General features: G+C 42.3%; 2 protein-coding genes across 10 annotated transcripts in view; one reads left to right on the forward strand and one right to left on the reverse strand.

The window, feature by feature from the left end:
• The window catches only part of KAT6B (lysine acetyltransferase 6B), a 199,588-nt gene extending 192,065 nt beyond the window's left edge, over positions 1 to 7,523 (forward strand). For all 8 annotated transcript variants that reach the window (XM_045040177.1, XM_019813329.3, XM_045040176.1 and 5 more), the window contains 2 exons: positions 2,021 to 2,312; positions 4,864 to 7,523. In XM_045040177.1, coding sequence (XP_044896112.1) covers positions 2,021 to 2,312; positions 4,864 to 7,391 — 2,820 coding nt within the window. In that variant the 3' untranslated portion in view covers positions 7,392 to 7,523. The remainder of the gene's footprint in view (positions 1 to 2,020; positions 2,313 to 4,863) is intronic.
• Positions 7,524 to 13,824: 6,301 nt separating this feature from the next.
• DUSP29 (dual specificity phosphatase 29) overlaps positions 13,825 to 14,809 on the reverse strand; it is a 35,432-nt gene continuing 34,447 nt past the window's right edge. For both annotated transcript variants that reach the window (XM_006937901.5, XM_003994074.6), the window contains one exon: positions 13,825 to 14,450. In XM_006937901.5, the coding sequence (XP_006937963.1) occupies positions 14,206 to 14,450 (245 nt within the window). In that variant the 3' untranslated portion in view covers positions 13,825 to 14,205. The remainder of the gene's footprint in view (positions 14,451 to 14,809) is intronic.

Here is a 14,809-nt window from a genome sequence, read left to right on the forward strand (position 1 = left end):
AATTTCTCATAGCCTGGTGGTCACTGCAGATATACCTTGTGCACAAGGTAAAAAGTTGATCTTGTCTTTAGGTGATTGTTTAACCCAGATCTGATATTTTTGTCTTCAGTATCTATCTGTGACATAGTAAGGAACCAGATGTTATTAGTATAGCTAAGACTTACAGAAATAACACAAGTTGCAGCTCCGCCCCAAGGCCATCCTATGTACTGTGCGTCAAAGAACCTGCTGTTGTAAATCCCAGCTTGATGCGCTTTCTTCTAAGCCTGATAGTCTTTTAATGGAAGGGCAGCTGTGGGGAAGGGGTAGAAAAGAGCTCTCCATAAAGTAAACTTCAGACTTGTGAGTAATCTTGGATTTCTTACCAGACAAATGTATTCAGGTATTATGTATACTACAAAAGAAATCTGTTTTAAAAACAACAAAACCAGGATTATCCAAGGTACAATATGGACTCCCATCATATAAATTGATTCAATTTAAAGAAAACTAGTTCTTTGGGGTGCCTGGGTGGCTCAGTCAGTTAAGCGTCTGACTTTTCGGCTTGGGTCGTGATCTTGCGGTTCATGTGTTCAAGCCCCGCATCAGGCTCTGTGCTGACAGCTCAGAGCCTGGAGCCAGCTTCAGATTCTGTGTCTCCCCGTCTCTCTCTGCCCCTCCCCTGCTCACGCTCTGTGTCTGTCTCAAAAATAAACAAACATTAAAAAAATAAAGAAAACTAGTTCTTTACATTGGTTGTACTCACGTTTGGGAAAATTAGTGAGTTAGGGAGGGCAGGCCAACTGGGAGTGTTAATAACCATAAATGTTAATTACAGAATATGATTATCAGGTTTATACGTGAACATTCAGAGAGTTAATGTGAGCAACAGTAATTCTTGGATACAGTTTACTTAGACTTTGAGTTTTTGTTGTTGTTGTTGTTGTTGTTGTTCTTTAGAGATAGAGAGAAAGAATATGTGAGCAAGGGAGGGACATAGAGAGAAGGAAAGAAACTCAAGTAGGCTCCATGCCCAGTGCATGGGGCTCAATCTCATGAACCGTGCGTGAGATCATGACCTGAGCCGAAATCAAGAGTCGGAACACTTAACTGACTGAGCCACCCGGGCACCGTAAGAGTTTGAGTTTTAACCAAGCATATTGAACCTTCTTTGCAATATATTTTAAATAATTTTTCAGGCCCACTATTGACACATTCCATTTAAGCAGCAAATCTGTTATTCCTATATTTTAATTTTGTTTCATTAAATGCTTTTTTGCATGGGCAAAAGTATTTTATAATTGCTACCAACCTGTAGTACAATCAGAAAAAAAATTTTCATATCTTCTATAAATAGGACAGATTTCACATGTCTTTTAATTTTTTAGATGCCTTGTATAATAAAATACTTTATAAAGTTGTCAGTTGCTGACATCCCTGTAGTCACCAATACATGACTCTCTTAACATTTTAAACATTAAATAATCCTTTCTTCTAGTACCCTATCTTCTTCCCTTTTCATTGTTCCTGAAGTCTTATGAAATAGGGAACAATTAGGTTAACCTTGTATGCCATCAAACTTCCTGTAGCATTTTGCATAGAGAAGGTGCTCCTTGAACAGTTATCAAGTATTAAATGAGTGACCCAGTGGCTAGTTGGTTATTGCAACATTTATGGAAACATCTGTGTCCATGAGGACTTAATAGCTATAATGTAGAATATTGAAGTCTGCAAGTACCATCGGAAAATATATTCTAGAAAAGCAAACCTTAGCTTTTTAAAGTCTACAGTTCAGCTGCGGTGATGTTCCCTCTCAAAGCATCTTCTTGAGTAAACAACTGTTTTATTTGGAAAACACTTGCCTGTGTAGTTGGAGCCCGAGAGGGATGTTAAACATCAAATGGAAGGTTAAGTACAAAGGCATTACAGAAGTCTTTACGTGTAAGATTCTGAGACATGCCTTCACTACATGTTTGCTGCATATCAACTCAACCATTTAATTTCTCATGAGCTCTTATGTATTGTTTGGAATTAATTTCAGCGGCCTTTTGTACTAAAGAAGAAAAGGGGTCGTAAACGCAGGAGGATCAACAGCAGTGTAACAACTGAGACCATTTCTGAGACGACAGAAGTACTGAATGAGCCCTTTGACAACTCAGATGAAGAGAGGCCAATGCCGCACCTGGAGCCTACCTGTGAGATTGAAGTGGAGGAAGATGGAGGGAAGCCAGTCCTGAGAAAAGCATTCCAACATCAGCCTGGGAAGAAAAGAAAAACAGAGGAAGAGGAAGAAAAAGACAATCATTGTTTTAAGAATGCTGACCCTTGTAGAAGTAAGTGGAAGAATTATAAAAATCTTATCCTTGTGAATATCTTGTGTGTTACTGCCAAAAGGCAGGCACCTGAAGTTATACCCAAAGGCATCTCTGAGGTTGTGTCGACCCACCAGGAATAAGTGCTCATCTGTCTATTCTCATTCATAAAAGGTTCTATCCCTTCTTCCTGGAATTGAATTTTATTTTAAACAACTTCTAAGGCCAGAACATTCCTCTAGGTGGGTTCATCTTAGAAATTGGCTTGTCCTCAAAAACTTTGAAGTCTCTCAGTAAGAAATACACTGCGTCTCCTTGATTCTACTAAGTGCTTTTTTTCACATTAAATATTTCCAGAATCGGGGTTTATATTACTGTGAGCATTGAATGCAATAATTTCTTTTTTCCTATAAAAAATCGATGGCACATCTTATAATTAGTGGTGTCTTAGGATATATTATTATCAAGAATCATTTCAACTCACCCACACCATCAGTATTAGCTTTGATAATATAGGATAATGTAGAAATCAGGAAATTGTCCTTCCTTTTAAATTACTAATTCAAAATTTGCTGTTGGCAGAGACACCCCACCCCATCCTCTAAAAACAAATACTAACACCAGTGAATCAACTTTGATATCCAGTTTAAAAGCAACCATTCCTTGCCTTTTGGGCTGGGAACTTAAGCTCCCAGCTGAATCATGAGGATTTGTGGGGCAATCTATCCACTCTACAGCTGAAATGACTGTATTTAAAAACTTATTCCAACATCTCTTCCATCTAGGAAGAGGCCATCTCATTTCTTTGGGAACTGCAGGTATCTCTCTTGCTTTTGAAAAGTCACAACTTTAAGGGCATGAGCAAGCATCTTCCTGACTTTTATAATGAATAGGTATACTATTACTACATACAGTAGTGTCCTGAGGGAATAACATCTTGCCCGGGGTATAAAGAATCTCAAGCCTTCCCCCCCCCCCCCACTCCATTTCTTTAAACAAACAAACAACAACAACAACAAACTATAGCAAGACACCATTTTTTGTGTGGACATTGAGCCTTATTTCCAGTTCTTAACTCCCTTCTCAGGAGCCTGTAAATGAATCATCACTACCTTTTATTCTCCACTTTGTGCCATTTGTCTTTAAAATCCTAAGTGGCCATATTACTTCTGATTCCTTTCAAGATCTTCTTTCTTAAAAAATTAATCATCAGAAAACTCATCTTCTGATTTAGAGAGGTGTTCCTACAAAAGCTGTAGGTCCAGTAACATGTGGACTCCAGGGGCACTGGCATGGTTATTACTGTGAATAGAAATAAAATCATTTGAGCATCTTGCAGTGACTGTTAATTGGGTGTTGTGCTTTGAACTTCTGAAGGAATCCCTCTACATCACTTATGTGTTCTCAGCTAGCCAATTTGAATGTAGTACTTGCAGGTAAGTTTATGGGTAATCCTTTTATTACATAAATGAGCTAAGGCTTACCCTGCTCTGCACTGACTGGATTAGAAATCCCTCCATTCTGACAAAAAAAGATCTCTGTTCCACATTGAATGTAAAATCTTCTGTTTGTTCTCCACAGTAATGTTTGTAATAAGGCTATTTTTCTTTGTGAAGCTTTTCCTTTACATTGACTCCTCCAGGAGATGAGTTTGAGCTTTAACTTTCTAAAGGTCTCATGAAGACTTAGGTATTTTATATTTGCATTTATTCATATATTTATTTGTTTGCTTGCTTATATTTCTACAAATATACTTACAAATTGGTTTATATTCATATGTGTGTAAAGGTACAGTAAAAATAATATTAGCTGAGTTAAAATGAACATGACAGTTTTGGTTTGTTTCTTATTTACTTTAATATTCAAACCTTACATTTGAGCAACAAATTGATCAAAATACAATGTGGACAGAATTAGTGATAAAAAGAATGCCAGTTGTTTAAATATTCAGTTGTTTCATGGTAACTACATCATAGTTTGTATCATGCAAAAATGATGATCCTCTAGTATAGATAACAGATGCATTTGTATTTTGGAGTTATGTCTTCATTTGTTTCGGAGGTACACAGTTTATCCTTATGTCAGAGAGAACATTCAAATCAAAGTAAATAATGTCATCCGAGATCATTTAAATCTAGTAAATGTCCACAAACAGAAATTTACTTTCTCAGGACAGATATGTGAGTTAGACTTCTATTCATTTTACATTGTGGAATGAATTCCAGGCTTTTACATCAGAGAATGTCTTATTTGTTAAACTCAAATAAGAGTATTATAGTTGTCTGTATCCGTGTGCTTTCTATAAAAAGCACAACTTTCTGTCGGAGGTCGGGAGGGAAGGGGAGAGAGGGAATATACAAGACATATATTAGTTTCCCAGACCTGGACTGTTTACTTGGTTTATAGCACAATATGATTCTGTATTCGTTTTGATTATGTCTTTATCATCGACTCTTGAAATCAAAAGCAGTGTTTACTGATTAATTGAAAAGAATGAATTCAAGTTGTTCAAGGTTATGCTTTCTAAGACTTTGTTTTTCTTCCTCTCGTTTCTCTCTGTCTCCTCGCTAAGACAATATGGATGATGATACAGATAACTTGAAAGAAGGCAGTAGAGACAATCTTGAACCTCTAAAGTGCAAACAAGTGTGGCCAAAAGGAACAAAACGTAGTCTATCTAAGTGGAGGCCAAACAAAGAGAGGAAGACCGGATTTAAACTGAACTTGTACACCCCGCCAGAAACACCCATGGAACCTGATGACCAGATAACAGTAGAAGAACAGAAGGAGACTCCAGAAGGCAAAACCAGCCCTACTCCCACCAGGATTGAGGAGGAAGTCAAGGAAGCCGTGGAACCCCTGCTGCCTCGGGATGAAAACACAAGGGATGAAACATGTGCACCGATAAGTCCAAATAAATCACCAGGTGAAAAACCAGAAGATGATCTAATCAAACCCGAGGAGGAAGAAGAGGAGGAGGAAGAAGAGGAAGAGGAGGAAGAAGAAGAAAATGTAGAAAAAGACCCAGGTGGTGCTAAAAATCAGGAAAAAGAGGAACCAGAAGTCTTCACGGACAAAGAAGACCCTGTTCCTCTGGATGATCATGAAGAGGAGGAGGAAGAGGATGAAGAGCCATCTCACAATGAGGGTCATGATGCAGATGATGAAGATGACAGTCACATGGAGTGTGGAGAAGCAGAGAAGGAAGAACGCCCAAGAGAATCCTTTAAAGAAGTACTAGAAAACCAGGAGGCTTTTTTAGACCTTAGTGTCCAGCCTAGTCATTCGAACTCAGAGGTCCTAATGGAGTGTGGCGTTGACCTTGCAGCTGCGTGTAACAGTGAACCTAAGGAGCTTTCTAGAGACACTGAAGCTGCACCTGAATCTGATGAGGAATCCCCAGAAGAACAGGCACAGAAGCAGGACCAAAAGAGTGGCGAAGAAGTGGATTCTGAGTTCAAAGAGAGAAACACGACGGCCATGGAAATTGACTCTGAGACCGTTCAGGCAGTTCAATCTTTGACCCAGGAGAATAGTGAACAGGACGACACTTTTCAGGATTGTGCTGAGACTCAAGAGGCCTGCAGAAGCCTACAAAACTACACCCATGCAGACCAAAGCCCACAGATAGCCGCCACTCTAGATGATTGCCAGCAGTCAGACCACAGTAGCCCAGTTTCATCCGTCCATTCCCATCCTGGCCAGTCAGTACGTTCTGTCAACAGCCCAAGTGTCCCTGCCCTGGAAAACAGCTATGCCCAAATCAGCCCGGATCAAAGTGCCATCTCCGTGCCGTCTTTGCAAAACATGGAAACCAGTCCAATGATGGATGTCCCGTCAGTTTCAGATCATTCCCAGCAAGTCGTGGACAGTGGATTTAGTGACCTGGGCAGTATCGAGAGCACAACCGAGAACTACGAGAACCCTAGTAGCTATGATTCTACTATGGGCGGCAGCATTTGCGGAAACGGCTCTTCACAGAACAGCTGCTCCTATAGCAACCTCACCTCTAGCAATCTGACACAGAGCAGCTGTGCTGTCACCCAGCAGATGTCCAACATCAGTGGGAGCTGCAGCATGCTGCAGCAAACCAGCATCAGTTCTCCCCCAACCTGCAGCGTCAAGTCTCCTCAAGGCTGTGTGGTGGAGAGGCCTCCGAGCAGCAGCCAGCAGCTGGCTCAGTGTAGCATGGCCGCTAACTTCACCCCACCGATGCAGCTGGCCGACATCCCTGAGACTGGCAACGCCAACATTGGCTTATATGAACGAATGGGTCAGAGTGATTTTGGGGCTGGGCATTACCCACAGCCATCAGCCACCTTCAGCCTTGCCAAACTACAGCAGTTAACTAATACACTTATTGATCATTCATTGCCTTACAGCCATTCCGCTGCTGTAACTTCCTATGCAAACAGTGCCTCTTTGTCCACACCATTAAGTAACACAGGGCTTGTCCAGCTTTCTCAGTCTCCGCACTCTGTCCCTGGGGGACCCCAAGCACAAGCTACAATGACCCCACCCCCCAACCTGACTCCTCCTCCGATGAATCTGCCACCGCCTCTTTTGCAACGGAACATGGCTGCATCAAACATTGGCATCTCTCACAGCCAAAGACTGCAAACCCAGATTGCCAGCAAGGGCCACGTCTCCATGAGAACCAAATCGGCATCTCTGTCACCAGCCGCTGCCACCCATCAGTCTCAGATCTATGGGCGCTCCCAGACTGTAGCCATGCAGGGTCCTGCACGGACTTTAACGATGCAGAGAGGTATGAACATGAGTGTGAACCTGATGCCAGCCCCAGCCTACAATGTCAACTCTGTGAACATGAACATGAATACTCTCAATGCCATGAATGGGTACAGCATGTCCCAGCCGATGATGAACAGCGGCTACCACAGCAATCATGGCTACATGAATCAAACACCCCAATACCCTATGCAGATGCAGATGGGCATGATGGGAACCCAGCCATATGCCCAGCAGCCAATGCAGACCCCGCCCCATGGTAACATGATGTACACGGCCCCCGGACATCACGGCTACATGAACACGGGCATGTCCAAACAGTCTCTCAATGGGTCCTACATGAGAAGGTAGGCAACATGGGCAGTCACAAGATCCCCCTGGGCATCACTATTGGATTGAATCTGCACAAATACCTTCGAAGAGTACGATTTCAAAACCAGCAATTGGTGTGAATGCAAAAACATTTGTTGGCACCATTTATTTTAAAAAAAAAAAAAAAAGCTGTATGCAGCAGAAAGCCTTATACAAGTTGTTTTTCTTTTTTTCCTTTTTCTTTTTTTGGTATCTTTGTTTCTGTTACTTTTATATGAAATTCTCTGCAAAGGAAGGCCTCTCTGGACTACAATTTGAAGGCAGCCACTTGTTGTGCCTGCTTCCATGAAATGATGTGGATATCAAGCCCCGCCCCACCAAATTATCTGTTTTAATACTGAACCTAGAACTTTTTTTTTCTTCCCTGTCCACTCCATGTAAATGCCTTTAGCATTTCAGTTATTGTATATTTTGTTTAAGGTGACACTTCAGCATGCCGCTAATGTCTTTGTTAGTGACAGTGCATTTTGTAGTACTGTACAAGTGTTGTGCTAACAGTAAGCCATTTCTTAAGTTTTTTGCCTTGATTAGGGTGCCCTAATTTGAGGGTTTAAAAAAAAATTATATTTTTGTTAATTATAAAACTGTAAAGAGCTATAAAAGCTATTCCCATTTGGTTAGTCAAAAGGGGTTTTATTGCTAAATGTTTGGTGTAAAGTTGAGACCCTTTTCCATTTTGGTGACAGATTTCTTTGGGGAAAAAAGGCAGCTTTCTGTTTTATAAATGCAGACTTCTGTTTATTGAATGAAGCATATCTCAGTGTTTATCTGTCAGGTTTTGAAACATTTCATATATGTCCAAATACTTGGCAGGATTTAAAAAAAAATAGTGAATTTGGTGTAAAGTTGCTATTTTATGGAAATGCCTCTAACTTTACATTTTCATTCCATCTGTAGATTTTTCTATCTTTATAAAATATTGGAGTTATTTTTTAAGGAAAAATAGAGAAGTAGCTTGTGAATAGCTCAAACTAAGCTTACGAATCGCATGTAAAAAAGCAAAAAAAAGTTATTTGTGTCTGTTTATATTGCTTCCTTTTTTGTAGCCTTTGTACCTGTACAGGGTGACTGTAAGGGCCAAGCAGGAGAGGCGTAATCCTTGTATAAAATAGGAGCCAGCGACACTCTTGTATTTATCTGTTCTCTTTTTAGTCAGTCACTTCAAAAAAAAGAAGAAAAAAAACAAACAAAAAAAAAGCTGTACATTTTAACATAAAATAAATTATGATGAGCCATTTTTAGCCTCTTGTGTCCTGTCATATTATGATTGATAGAGAATGACCAATGGAACTGTATCATGTGTCACATCTCAGAACACATACACATTTTGGGAAAATAAATTATTTAGTGTAAATTGGAGTTATGAGATTTTCTGATTTGTTTTGACTTTGGGGGAGGGGGTTGGCAATAAATAAGAGTAATATCTAATAAAACCATCACATATACCAAATACCTATTTAATAAATTAATTTATAATGGATTTTAATGCTTTTCATGAAAGTTTATTTTATGCTGGTGCATACCTTCTGTATGCCAATCATTGTCTTTAAAATAAAGTGAATTTGTTTTTTTCTTTTTGACTTTGATCTTCATTTGCAAAGGGATCCTATACAAATATTCAGTTGCCTCATCTGTACCGTCTGTGTAAACACCCCTCAGGGCCTTAGCACAGTGGTAGCAAACTTCATTTTTATAAAAGTTAATACCCAAACACCCAATTTGGGATTGTACGTTTGAAAAATCATCTCAAAAAAAAAAAAAAAAAAAGGTGTGAAAGTTTTGCTCTTGTGAATGAATGATTGGATGTTTTCTTTAGAGTCTAAAGTTTAGACCAAAAACAAAAAGTCCTTGTTTACAAACACTATTCTATGTTATTCAGAGAAAATTCTGTCTGACTGTTAAAACAGTTTATTATTTGAGCTTCTAGCCTAGAAATAAATGCCTCACTTGGCATCCATGGGAACTGGCCCATTAAGCTCCCAATGTGTCTAAATGTGGGTGCTCACGACTCTCCCGTCACTTCTTTTATATCGCGCAGAGGGAGAACGTTTTTCCATCAGTGGTTCAACACAAATCAAGTGTTGTATAGACATAGACACAAACTTTCAAGTAGACTCAGAATAAAACCGAAAAGGCAGGCTAGTGCACATGCCCCAGGATCACAGGACACTGTAGAGGGAGGAGGCCCAATGGGGTTTTGCTTTGCGCTCTCACCCTTACTAGGTTTCCTTCACAGTTACAAAGCGTTCTGGATTTAGCGTCTGGCAAGACGTTGTCTTTAGGTCCTTTCTTTCCACAAATGCCCAGTCCGTGAGGGAATTCTCTGTAGTGGCTGAGGGAGAGCTCATGAAAAGACACTTCTGCAAGGGCTTTAGTCACAAAGGGAAGAAGAGAAACTAATAGGAAGGAAAACCTAATCCAGCTTCAGAGAGGGAGGTGATGGTGTGCCACTAGTTCGGGAGTAGCCATGAATCTTAGCAGCCAAGTGGGTGCACCTGTCAGGCAAGAGGCTGCCTGAGCCTAAGAGCTGGGGTGGAGGCCTGCTAACAAGCTGATATGGAAGCTTCCACAGGCCCCATCTTGAAACCTTCACATATGTAGTCTCTTTCCTCTTCTGTTGAGGTCCTTGGGGACTGAGATTCCCTTGTGTTTTCCTTTTGCCATGGCCTGCTAATCACACCCTGTGGTTTGTGTGAAACTGGGGTTCCATCACCCCCACACCCTGCCTTCCTCACAGTCCTCCAGGGAGCTTGTGGGCAAGTTCTGGTCACTGCCCCAGACCTACCAGATCAGAATCCAAGAACACTACTAGGGACTCCTTGTGTCATAGGCTCCCAAGGGACTGCAGCATATCCAGGTACAGGACCCCTTCTGCTGGCCCCTATCTCCAGCATTCATGGGCAGAACAGAAAGGCTTGGGGGAGAGAAACTGCTGATCTGAGGTGGCCTCAGAACACTGCACACTCTTCCTTACTCACCCACTCTCACTAGAGAAAGCAATTCAGACCAAAATGTGACACCAAGGATCCTGGAAAACAGGAACTTGGATTCATCAGAACTGAAATGGAGTCACCATCAGGTTGAGATTCATTAACAAGCCATGTTTTTTAAGCCCAGTAATCTGTTCTTTCATTTACCTTATAAGAGTCTTGAGTGGTCATCAGCTGTCGACCTTTTCTTTTGAATCGCTCAAGCGGTGCCTACCCAGGTGTGAAGGCATCGGCCTTCCTTGCCGACACTCTGTTTCAGAAATGATGACTCACAATACTGTTACCAAGCTTTCATAAACAGCCTTCCCACGTGATCCACACGCCTACCCTGTGCAGGAAATGGGGCCATTGTCTCCGGTGTCAGATGAGGAGATCGGGCTCAAAGAACCTATCTTAATTGCCCAAACTCACTCAGCTAACATTTGGAAGCTGAAACAAACCCAATTCTCCAAATGGCAGCTCTTCTTCCTACACGTAACTCTGAAAAGACAGTAAGTTGTCATCTCTCTGATTTCAAGGCTCAGCTAACAAATTCACGATGCTACAGGAACTATTAAGTGCCATACAAATAAACTTTACTTTGTTATAAGCAAGCATTGTCTCCAGTGTACAGTCAACAGACTACCAGTACTGTTAAATTATGAAACCGTGCCCAGGTGTCCATAATTCCACACTCCTGGTTTTTCTTCTTCCTTCTCTGTCCTCTTTCCTGGTTCTCCCTCTACCACCCAGGCCCAGCTCTAAACACTGATGTTGAAGCACTCAGGCCTGGGACTTCCTCCCTTTTCTCATTATCTCACCCAGGATGATGAGTTCCAACACCACCTACGCACAGATAACACCCAGAATTACACCTCCAGTTGTGAACATTCCTCTGAGCTCCTAGATTCAAGGTCCAATGACACGGGATACTTTATGTATGTCTTACAGATGTAACTGGTGATCTCCAGCCCTCTCCCCCCATTTCTGCCCTGGTCAACCTCATCTCCATACTCAGGCAAGAAACCGAATCAATAGCTTTCATTTTTCTTCGCCCTCTCATCAGGTTCTGTCGACTCTCCAGGATAATTCCAAAATAATCTTGAGTAGTAGTCCCCTGGGGCTGTCTCAGTCCAGGCCACCATCCTCTCCTGTCTAGGGTTCCAACAGCTTCCTGTCTGGTCTTCTTGCCTTCCTTCTTAATTCCCAACAATCCATTCTCCATACTTCAGCCAGAGTGATCTCCTTAAAACATAGGTCATACCATTCCCCTGCTTAAAACCATTCGGTGGCTTTTCTCTGTACTTGAAATAGAATCTAGCTTCTATAACCCACGTCTTCCAGTTTCCCCCTACCTATGGGCTCCAGCTTCACTGAGGGGCGTTTCCTCAAAAATATACCTCTTTATCACCCTGGGGCTTTCACCAGTGCTGTTCTGTTCCTCAGCCTAGAATGACTCCCCCTTTGGAGGGTGTGCTCCTTCAAGTCTCAGCTCACCCCATCTCCTCAGGTCTTCACCCCATCCCCAATTGTCCTTCACCTCACTACCTGTTTGCCTCATTGCACTTTATCACAACATGCCTTTTTGTTTTTACTTTTGGCTTTCTAACCCAATTTTTGGCATGCGGTAGGTTCTCAATGAATACTTATTGGCCAAATAAATAATTTACTTCTGAAAACTTGAAATGCTTTTGCAAAAATTTCTGTTCCTCCTTTCTCCCACCTCTGGCCCCCAGGAGCCATCTTGCAGAGACCAGAACTCCAACTTTAAAGTTCTCTGCTCCTGCTGTCCTCAGTAAGACTCACAGCCCCACAAAGAGATGGGCCCATGTAGGAAAGTATAGAGAAGCTCAAGAGAACACCAGCATTTCATCCTACCATACATCCCACAATGGATTCATTTAAATGTAAGTATGTCATTATGATGTATTAAATGTAATATTTCATTAAAATGGAAATACTAATTTCTTTCTAGACAAGGAATATATTAGACCTAGGAGATAAATGAGTTTTGAGTGGGTTATTGGAATCCTGTGATGGGAAAGTCCAGGTAGGTGCCTCTGGGACCCTAGAGCTCCTTTTGGTCTATATCTCTTTCCCATAAGCCTGTGTATGGCTCCCCTCACACTCAGATCCAAGTCCTTATGAGGACCTGACTACTCTTGGACCACGATGACTCTCTCAGAGCAGTCCCAGGAAGCCAGGCCCAGCCACCAAGGGCCCAGGCCACAAGTCCTCTCCTGTGGCACAAAATCAGGGCAGCCCACCTAAACTCACAGGGAAGTTTTACAAGGCTGCTGGGCCCCCCGACACTATCCTTCCTCCATCAAGAACTTCCTCTTTCATTCTGCTGAAAACCATACCAAATCGAAGGACCAAGCCCCTTTTCATATTTTCTTCCACAGGCATTTATCTCACTCTTTTTGCTTTCTCCGGGCAGTTTTCATTTCTGGTCCTTGACCTCTGGCAACTCCATCAGCATTTCTCTTTGGGTTCTGTCTAGTTTAGGGTTCCTGGTTCCAGAAGCCATCTCTATCTGCTTGATGTCTCCTGCTGTTTTCTCCTCGAGAATGAAAATCACACAGGCAGGGCACCTGGCTTAGCTCTCAGGGGCAGGGAAATTCCACACCTGAGCTCACCTGGCTGCCTTGTTCTCCCATTCCACAGCAAACACATTTGCAAATGCTTTCTGGTATGACTGAAAACAAGCCTGTGTTGCTTTGACTAGAATCAAAATGAAAGGAGTTTCTCCAAGTGCCAGTTCCCTAAAGAATATCCCCCTTCTTTTTTCCAAAATTGTAAAGTTAAACTTGTCCACAATTTGTTGAATTTTTCTGGGTGGTGGCAGCTCTGGCTAGGATTCTGCGAGCCCTGGCTCCCGAGGAAGGTAGAAGAGCACAAGGCAAGGGCCAGTGTACGGGACTCAGGACAGCAACCACCCCTCCGCCCCCCCCCCCCCCCCCGGCCCTATCCCTAATGAATGAGTTGCTCTCTGCAGGTTGCAGACAGCGGCATCTATGAGTGGTGATCCAAGCCTGGGGATTCCGTGGAAAAGAGGATGCAGGAGATGGTAAGGAAATACAGATGCCCCAGAGAAGGGGCCTGCTAATAAGCTATGCAGACTCTTCTGTAACACAGCTCTCCCGGGCACTTTTCTGCAGCTAAAAAATAAATTTATATTTTACAATTATTTTTTAAGAATGTGACTTTCGGGGGCACCTGAATGACTCAGTTGGTTAAGCGTCTGACTCTTGATTTTGGCTCGGGTCATGGTCTCACGGTTCATGGGATTGAGCCCTGTGTCAGGCTCTGTGCTGAAAGCCTGAAGGCTGCTTGGGATTCTCTCTCTCCCTCTCTCTCTCTCTCTCTGCCACTCCCCTGCATGTGTGAACTCTCTCTCTCTCTCAAAATAAATAAACATAAAAAAAAAAAAAGAATGTGACTTTCAGACAAAGCCAAACATTTAATCACAGCACAATGCCTACATATTTTTCAATCCTTTTCTGCTTCCATCTTACCAGAAAATAATAATAATGATGACAATAATAATAATAATAATAAAATACAGGCACCTTTGTGCAGAACTGTGTGCTCATCTGTAACCAATTCTGCTGAGAAGGCAGTCTGCCCCATTCTGCTATGAAGCCAAGTCCTCATCCAGGAGGCAGATTGGAATCTCCCCCCCCCCCCAATCATCAGCATACACCTGAGAAGTTTAAGATCAAAGGAAGTCAAGCTTTGGTTCACTGTCCCAGGTCACAGGGCAGGGCTATTTCAGCCTCCCTCTCAATTCCCGAGTATCTCTGTGGGCCCTGCTAGGGGTGCTATGGCTCCTTCTCACCAGCCTTCTCACTGTTGTCACTGTGCTTGGCCTGTCGCCTCTGCTGCACGAGCTGCTTGTCCAGTTCCCGGAGCTGCTTCAGAAAGCCCCGGTTGGGTAGGACACAGCGGTTCTTGGCCACTTGTTGAATGGCATCCACCAGGGTCATGTTCTTGTGAATCATCAGGTAGGCCAGGACCAGGGTTGCTGAACGGCTGCGGCCCATGACACAGTGAACCAGGATCTTACCTGAAATGCAGTGGGAAGAAGAGGTACCACACTATACTGGTAATCATTGCATTCTTCACCACCATGTGCTCTCGGGGGGAGGGGGGGAACACCAATTTCCCTTAAGAATATCCTTGATGAAGCAATACAAATTAATTTTTATCAAATTTCAGCCTTTGGTTACACTTCTGCTTAATATTTTGCGTGATGAAATGGTATGTACACTTAAAGCACTTTGGCTGGGTGCCAAAGTAAGATGGTTATCTCAAGAACAAGCACATAGGAGGTAGAGTCGCAAGCTGAATTAGCCACTGTTTCATGAAACACTGTTTTTACTTAAAAGAGCAAATGACAGAAAAACCATGATAATTCACAGTTGG

Source organism: Felis catus, chromosome D2 (assembly GCF_018350175.1).
Source record: "Felis catus isolate Fca126 chromosome D2, F.catus_Fca126_mat1.0, whole genome shotgun sequence".
In the NCBI taxonomy this organism is placed as follows: domain Eukaryota; kingdom Metazoa; phylum Chordata; class Mammalia; order Carnivora; family Felidae; genus Felis; species Felis catus.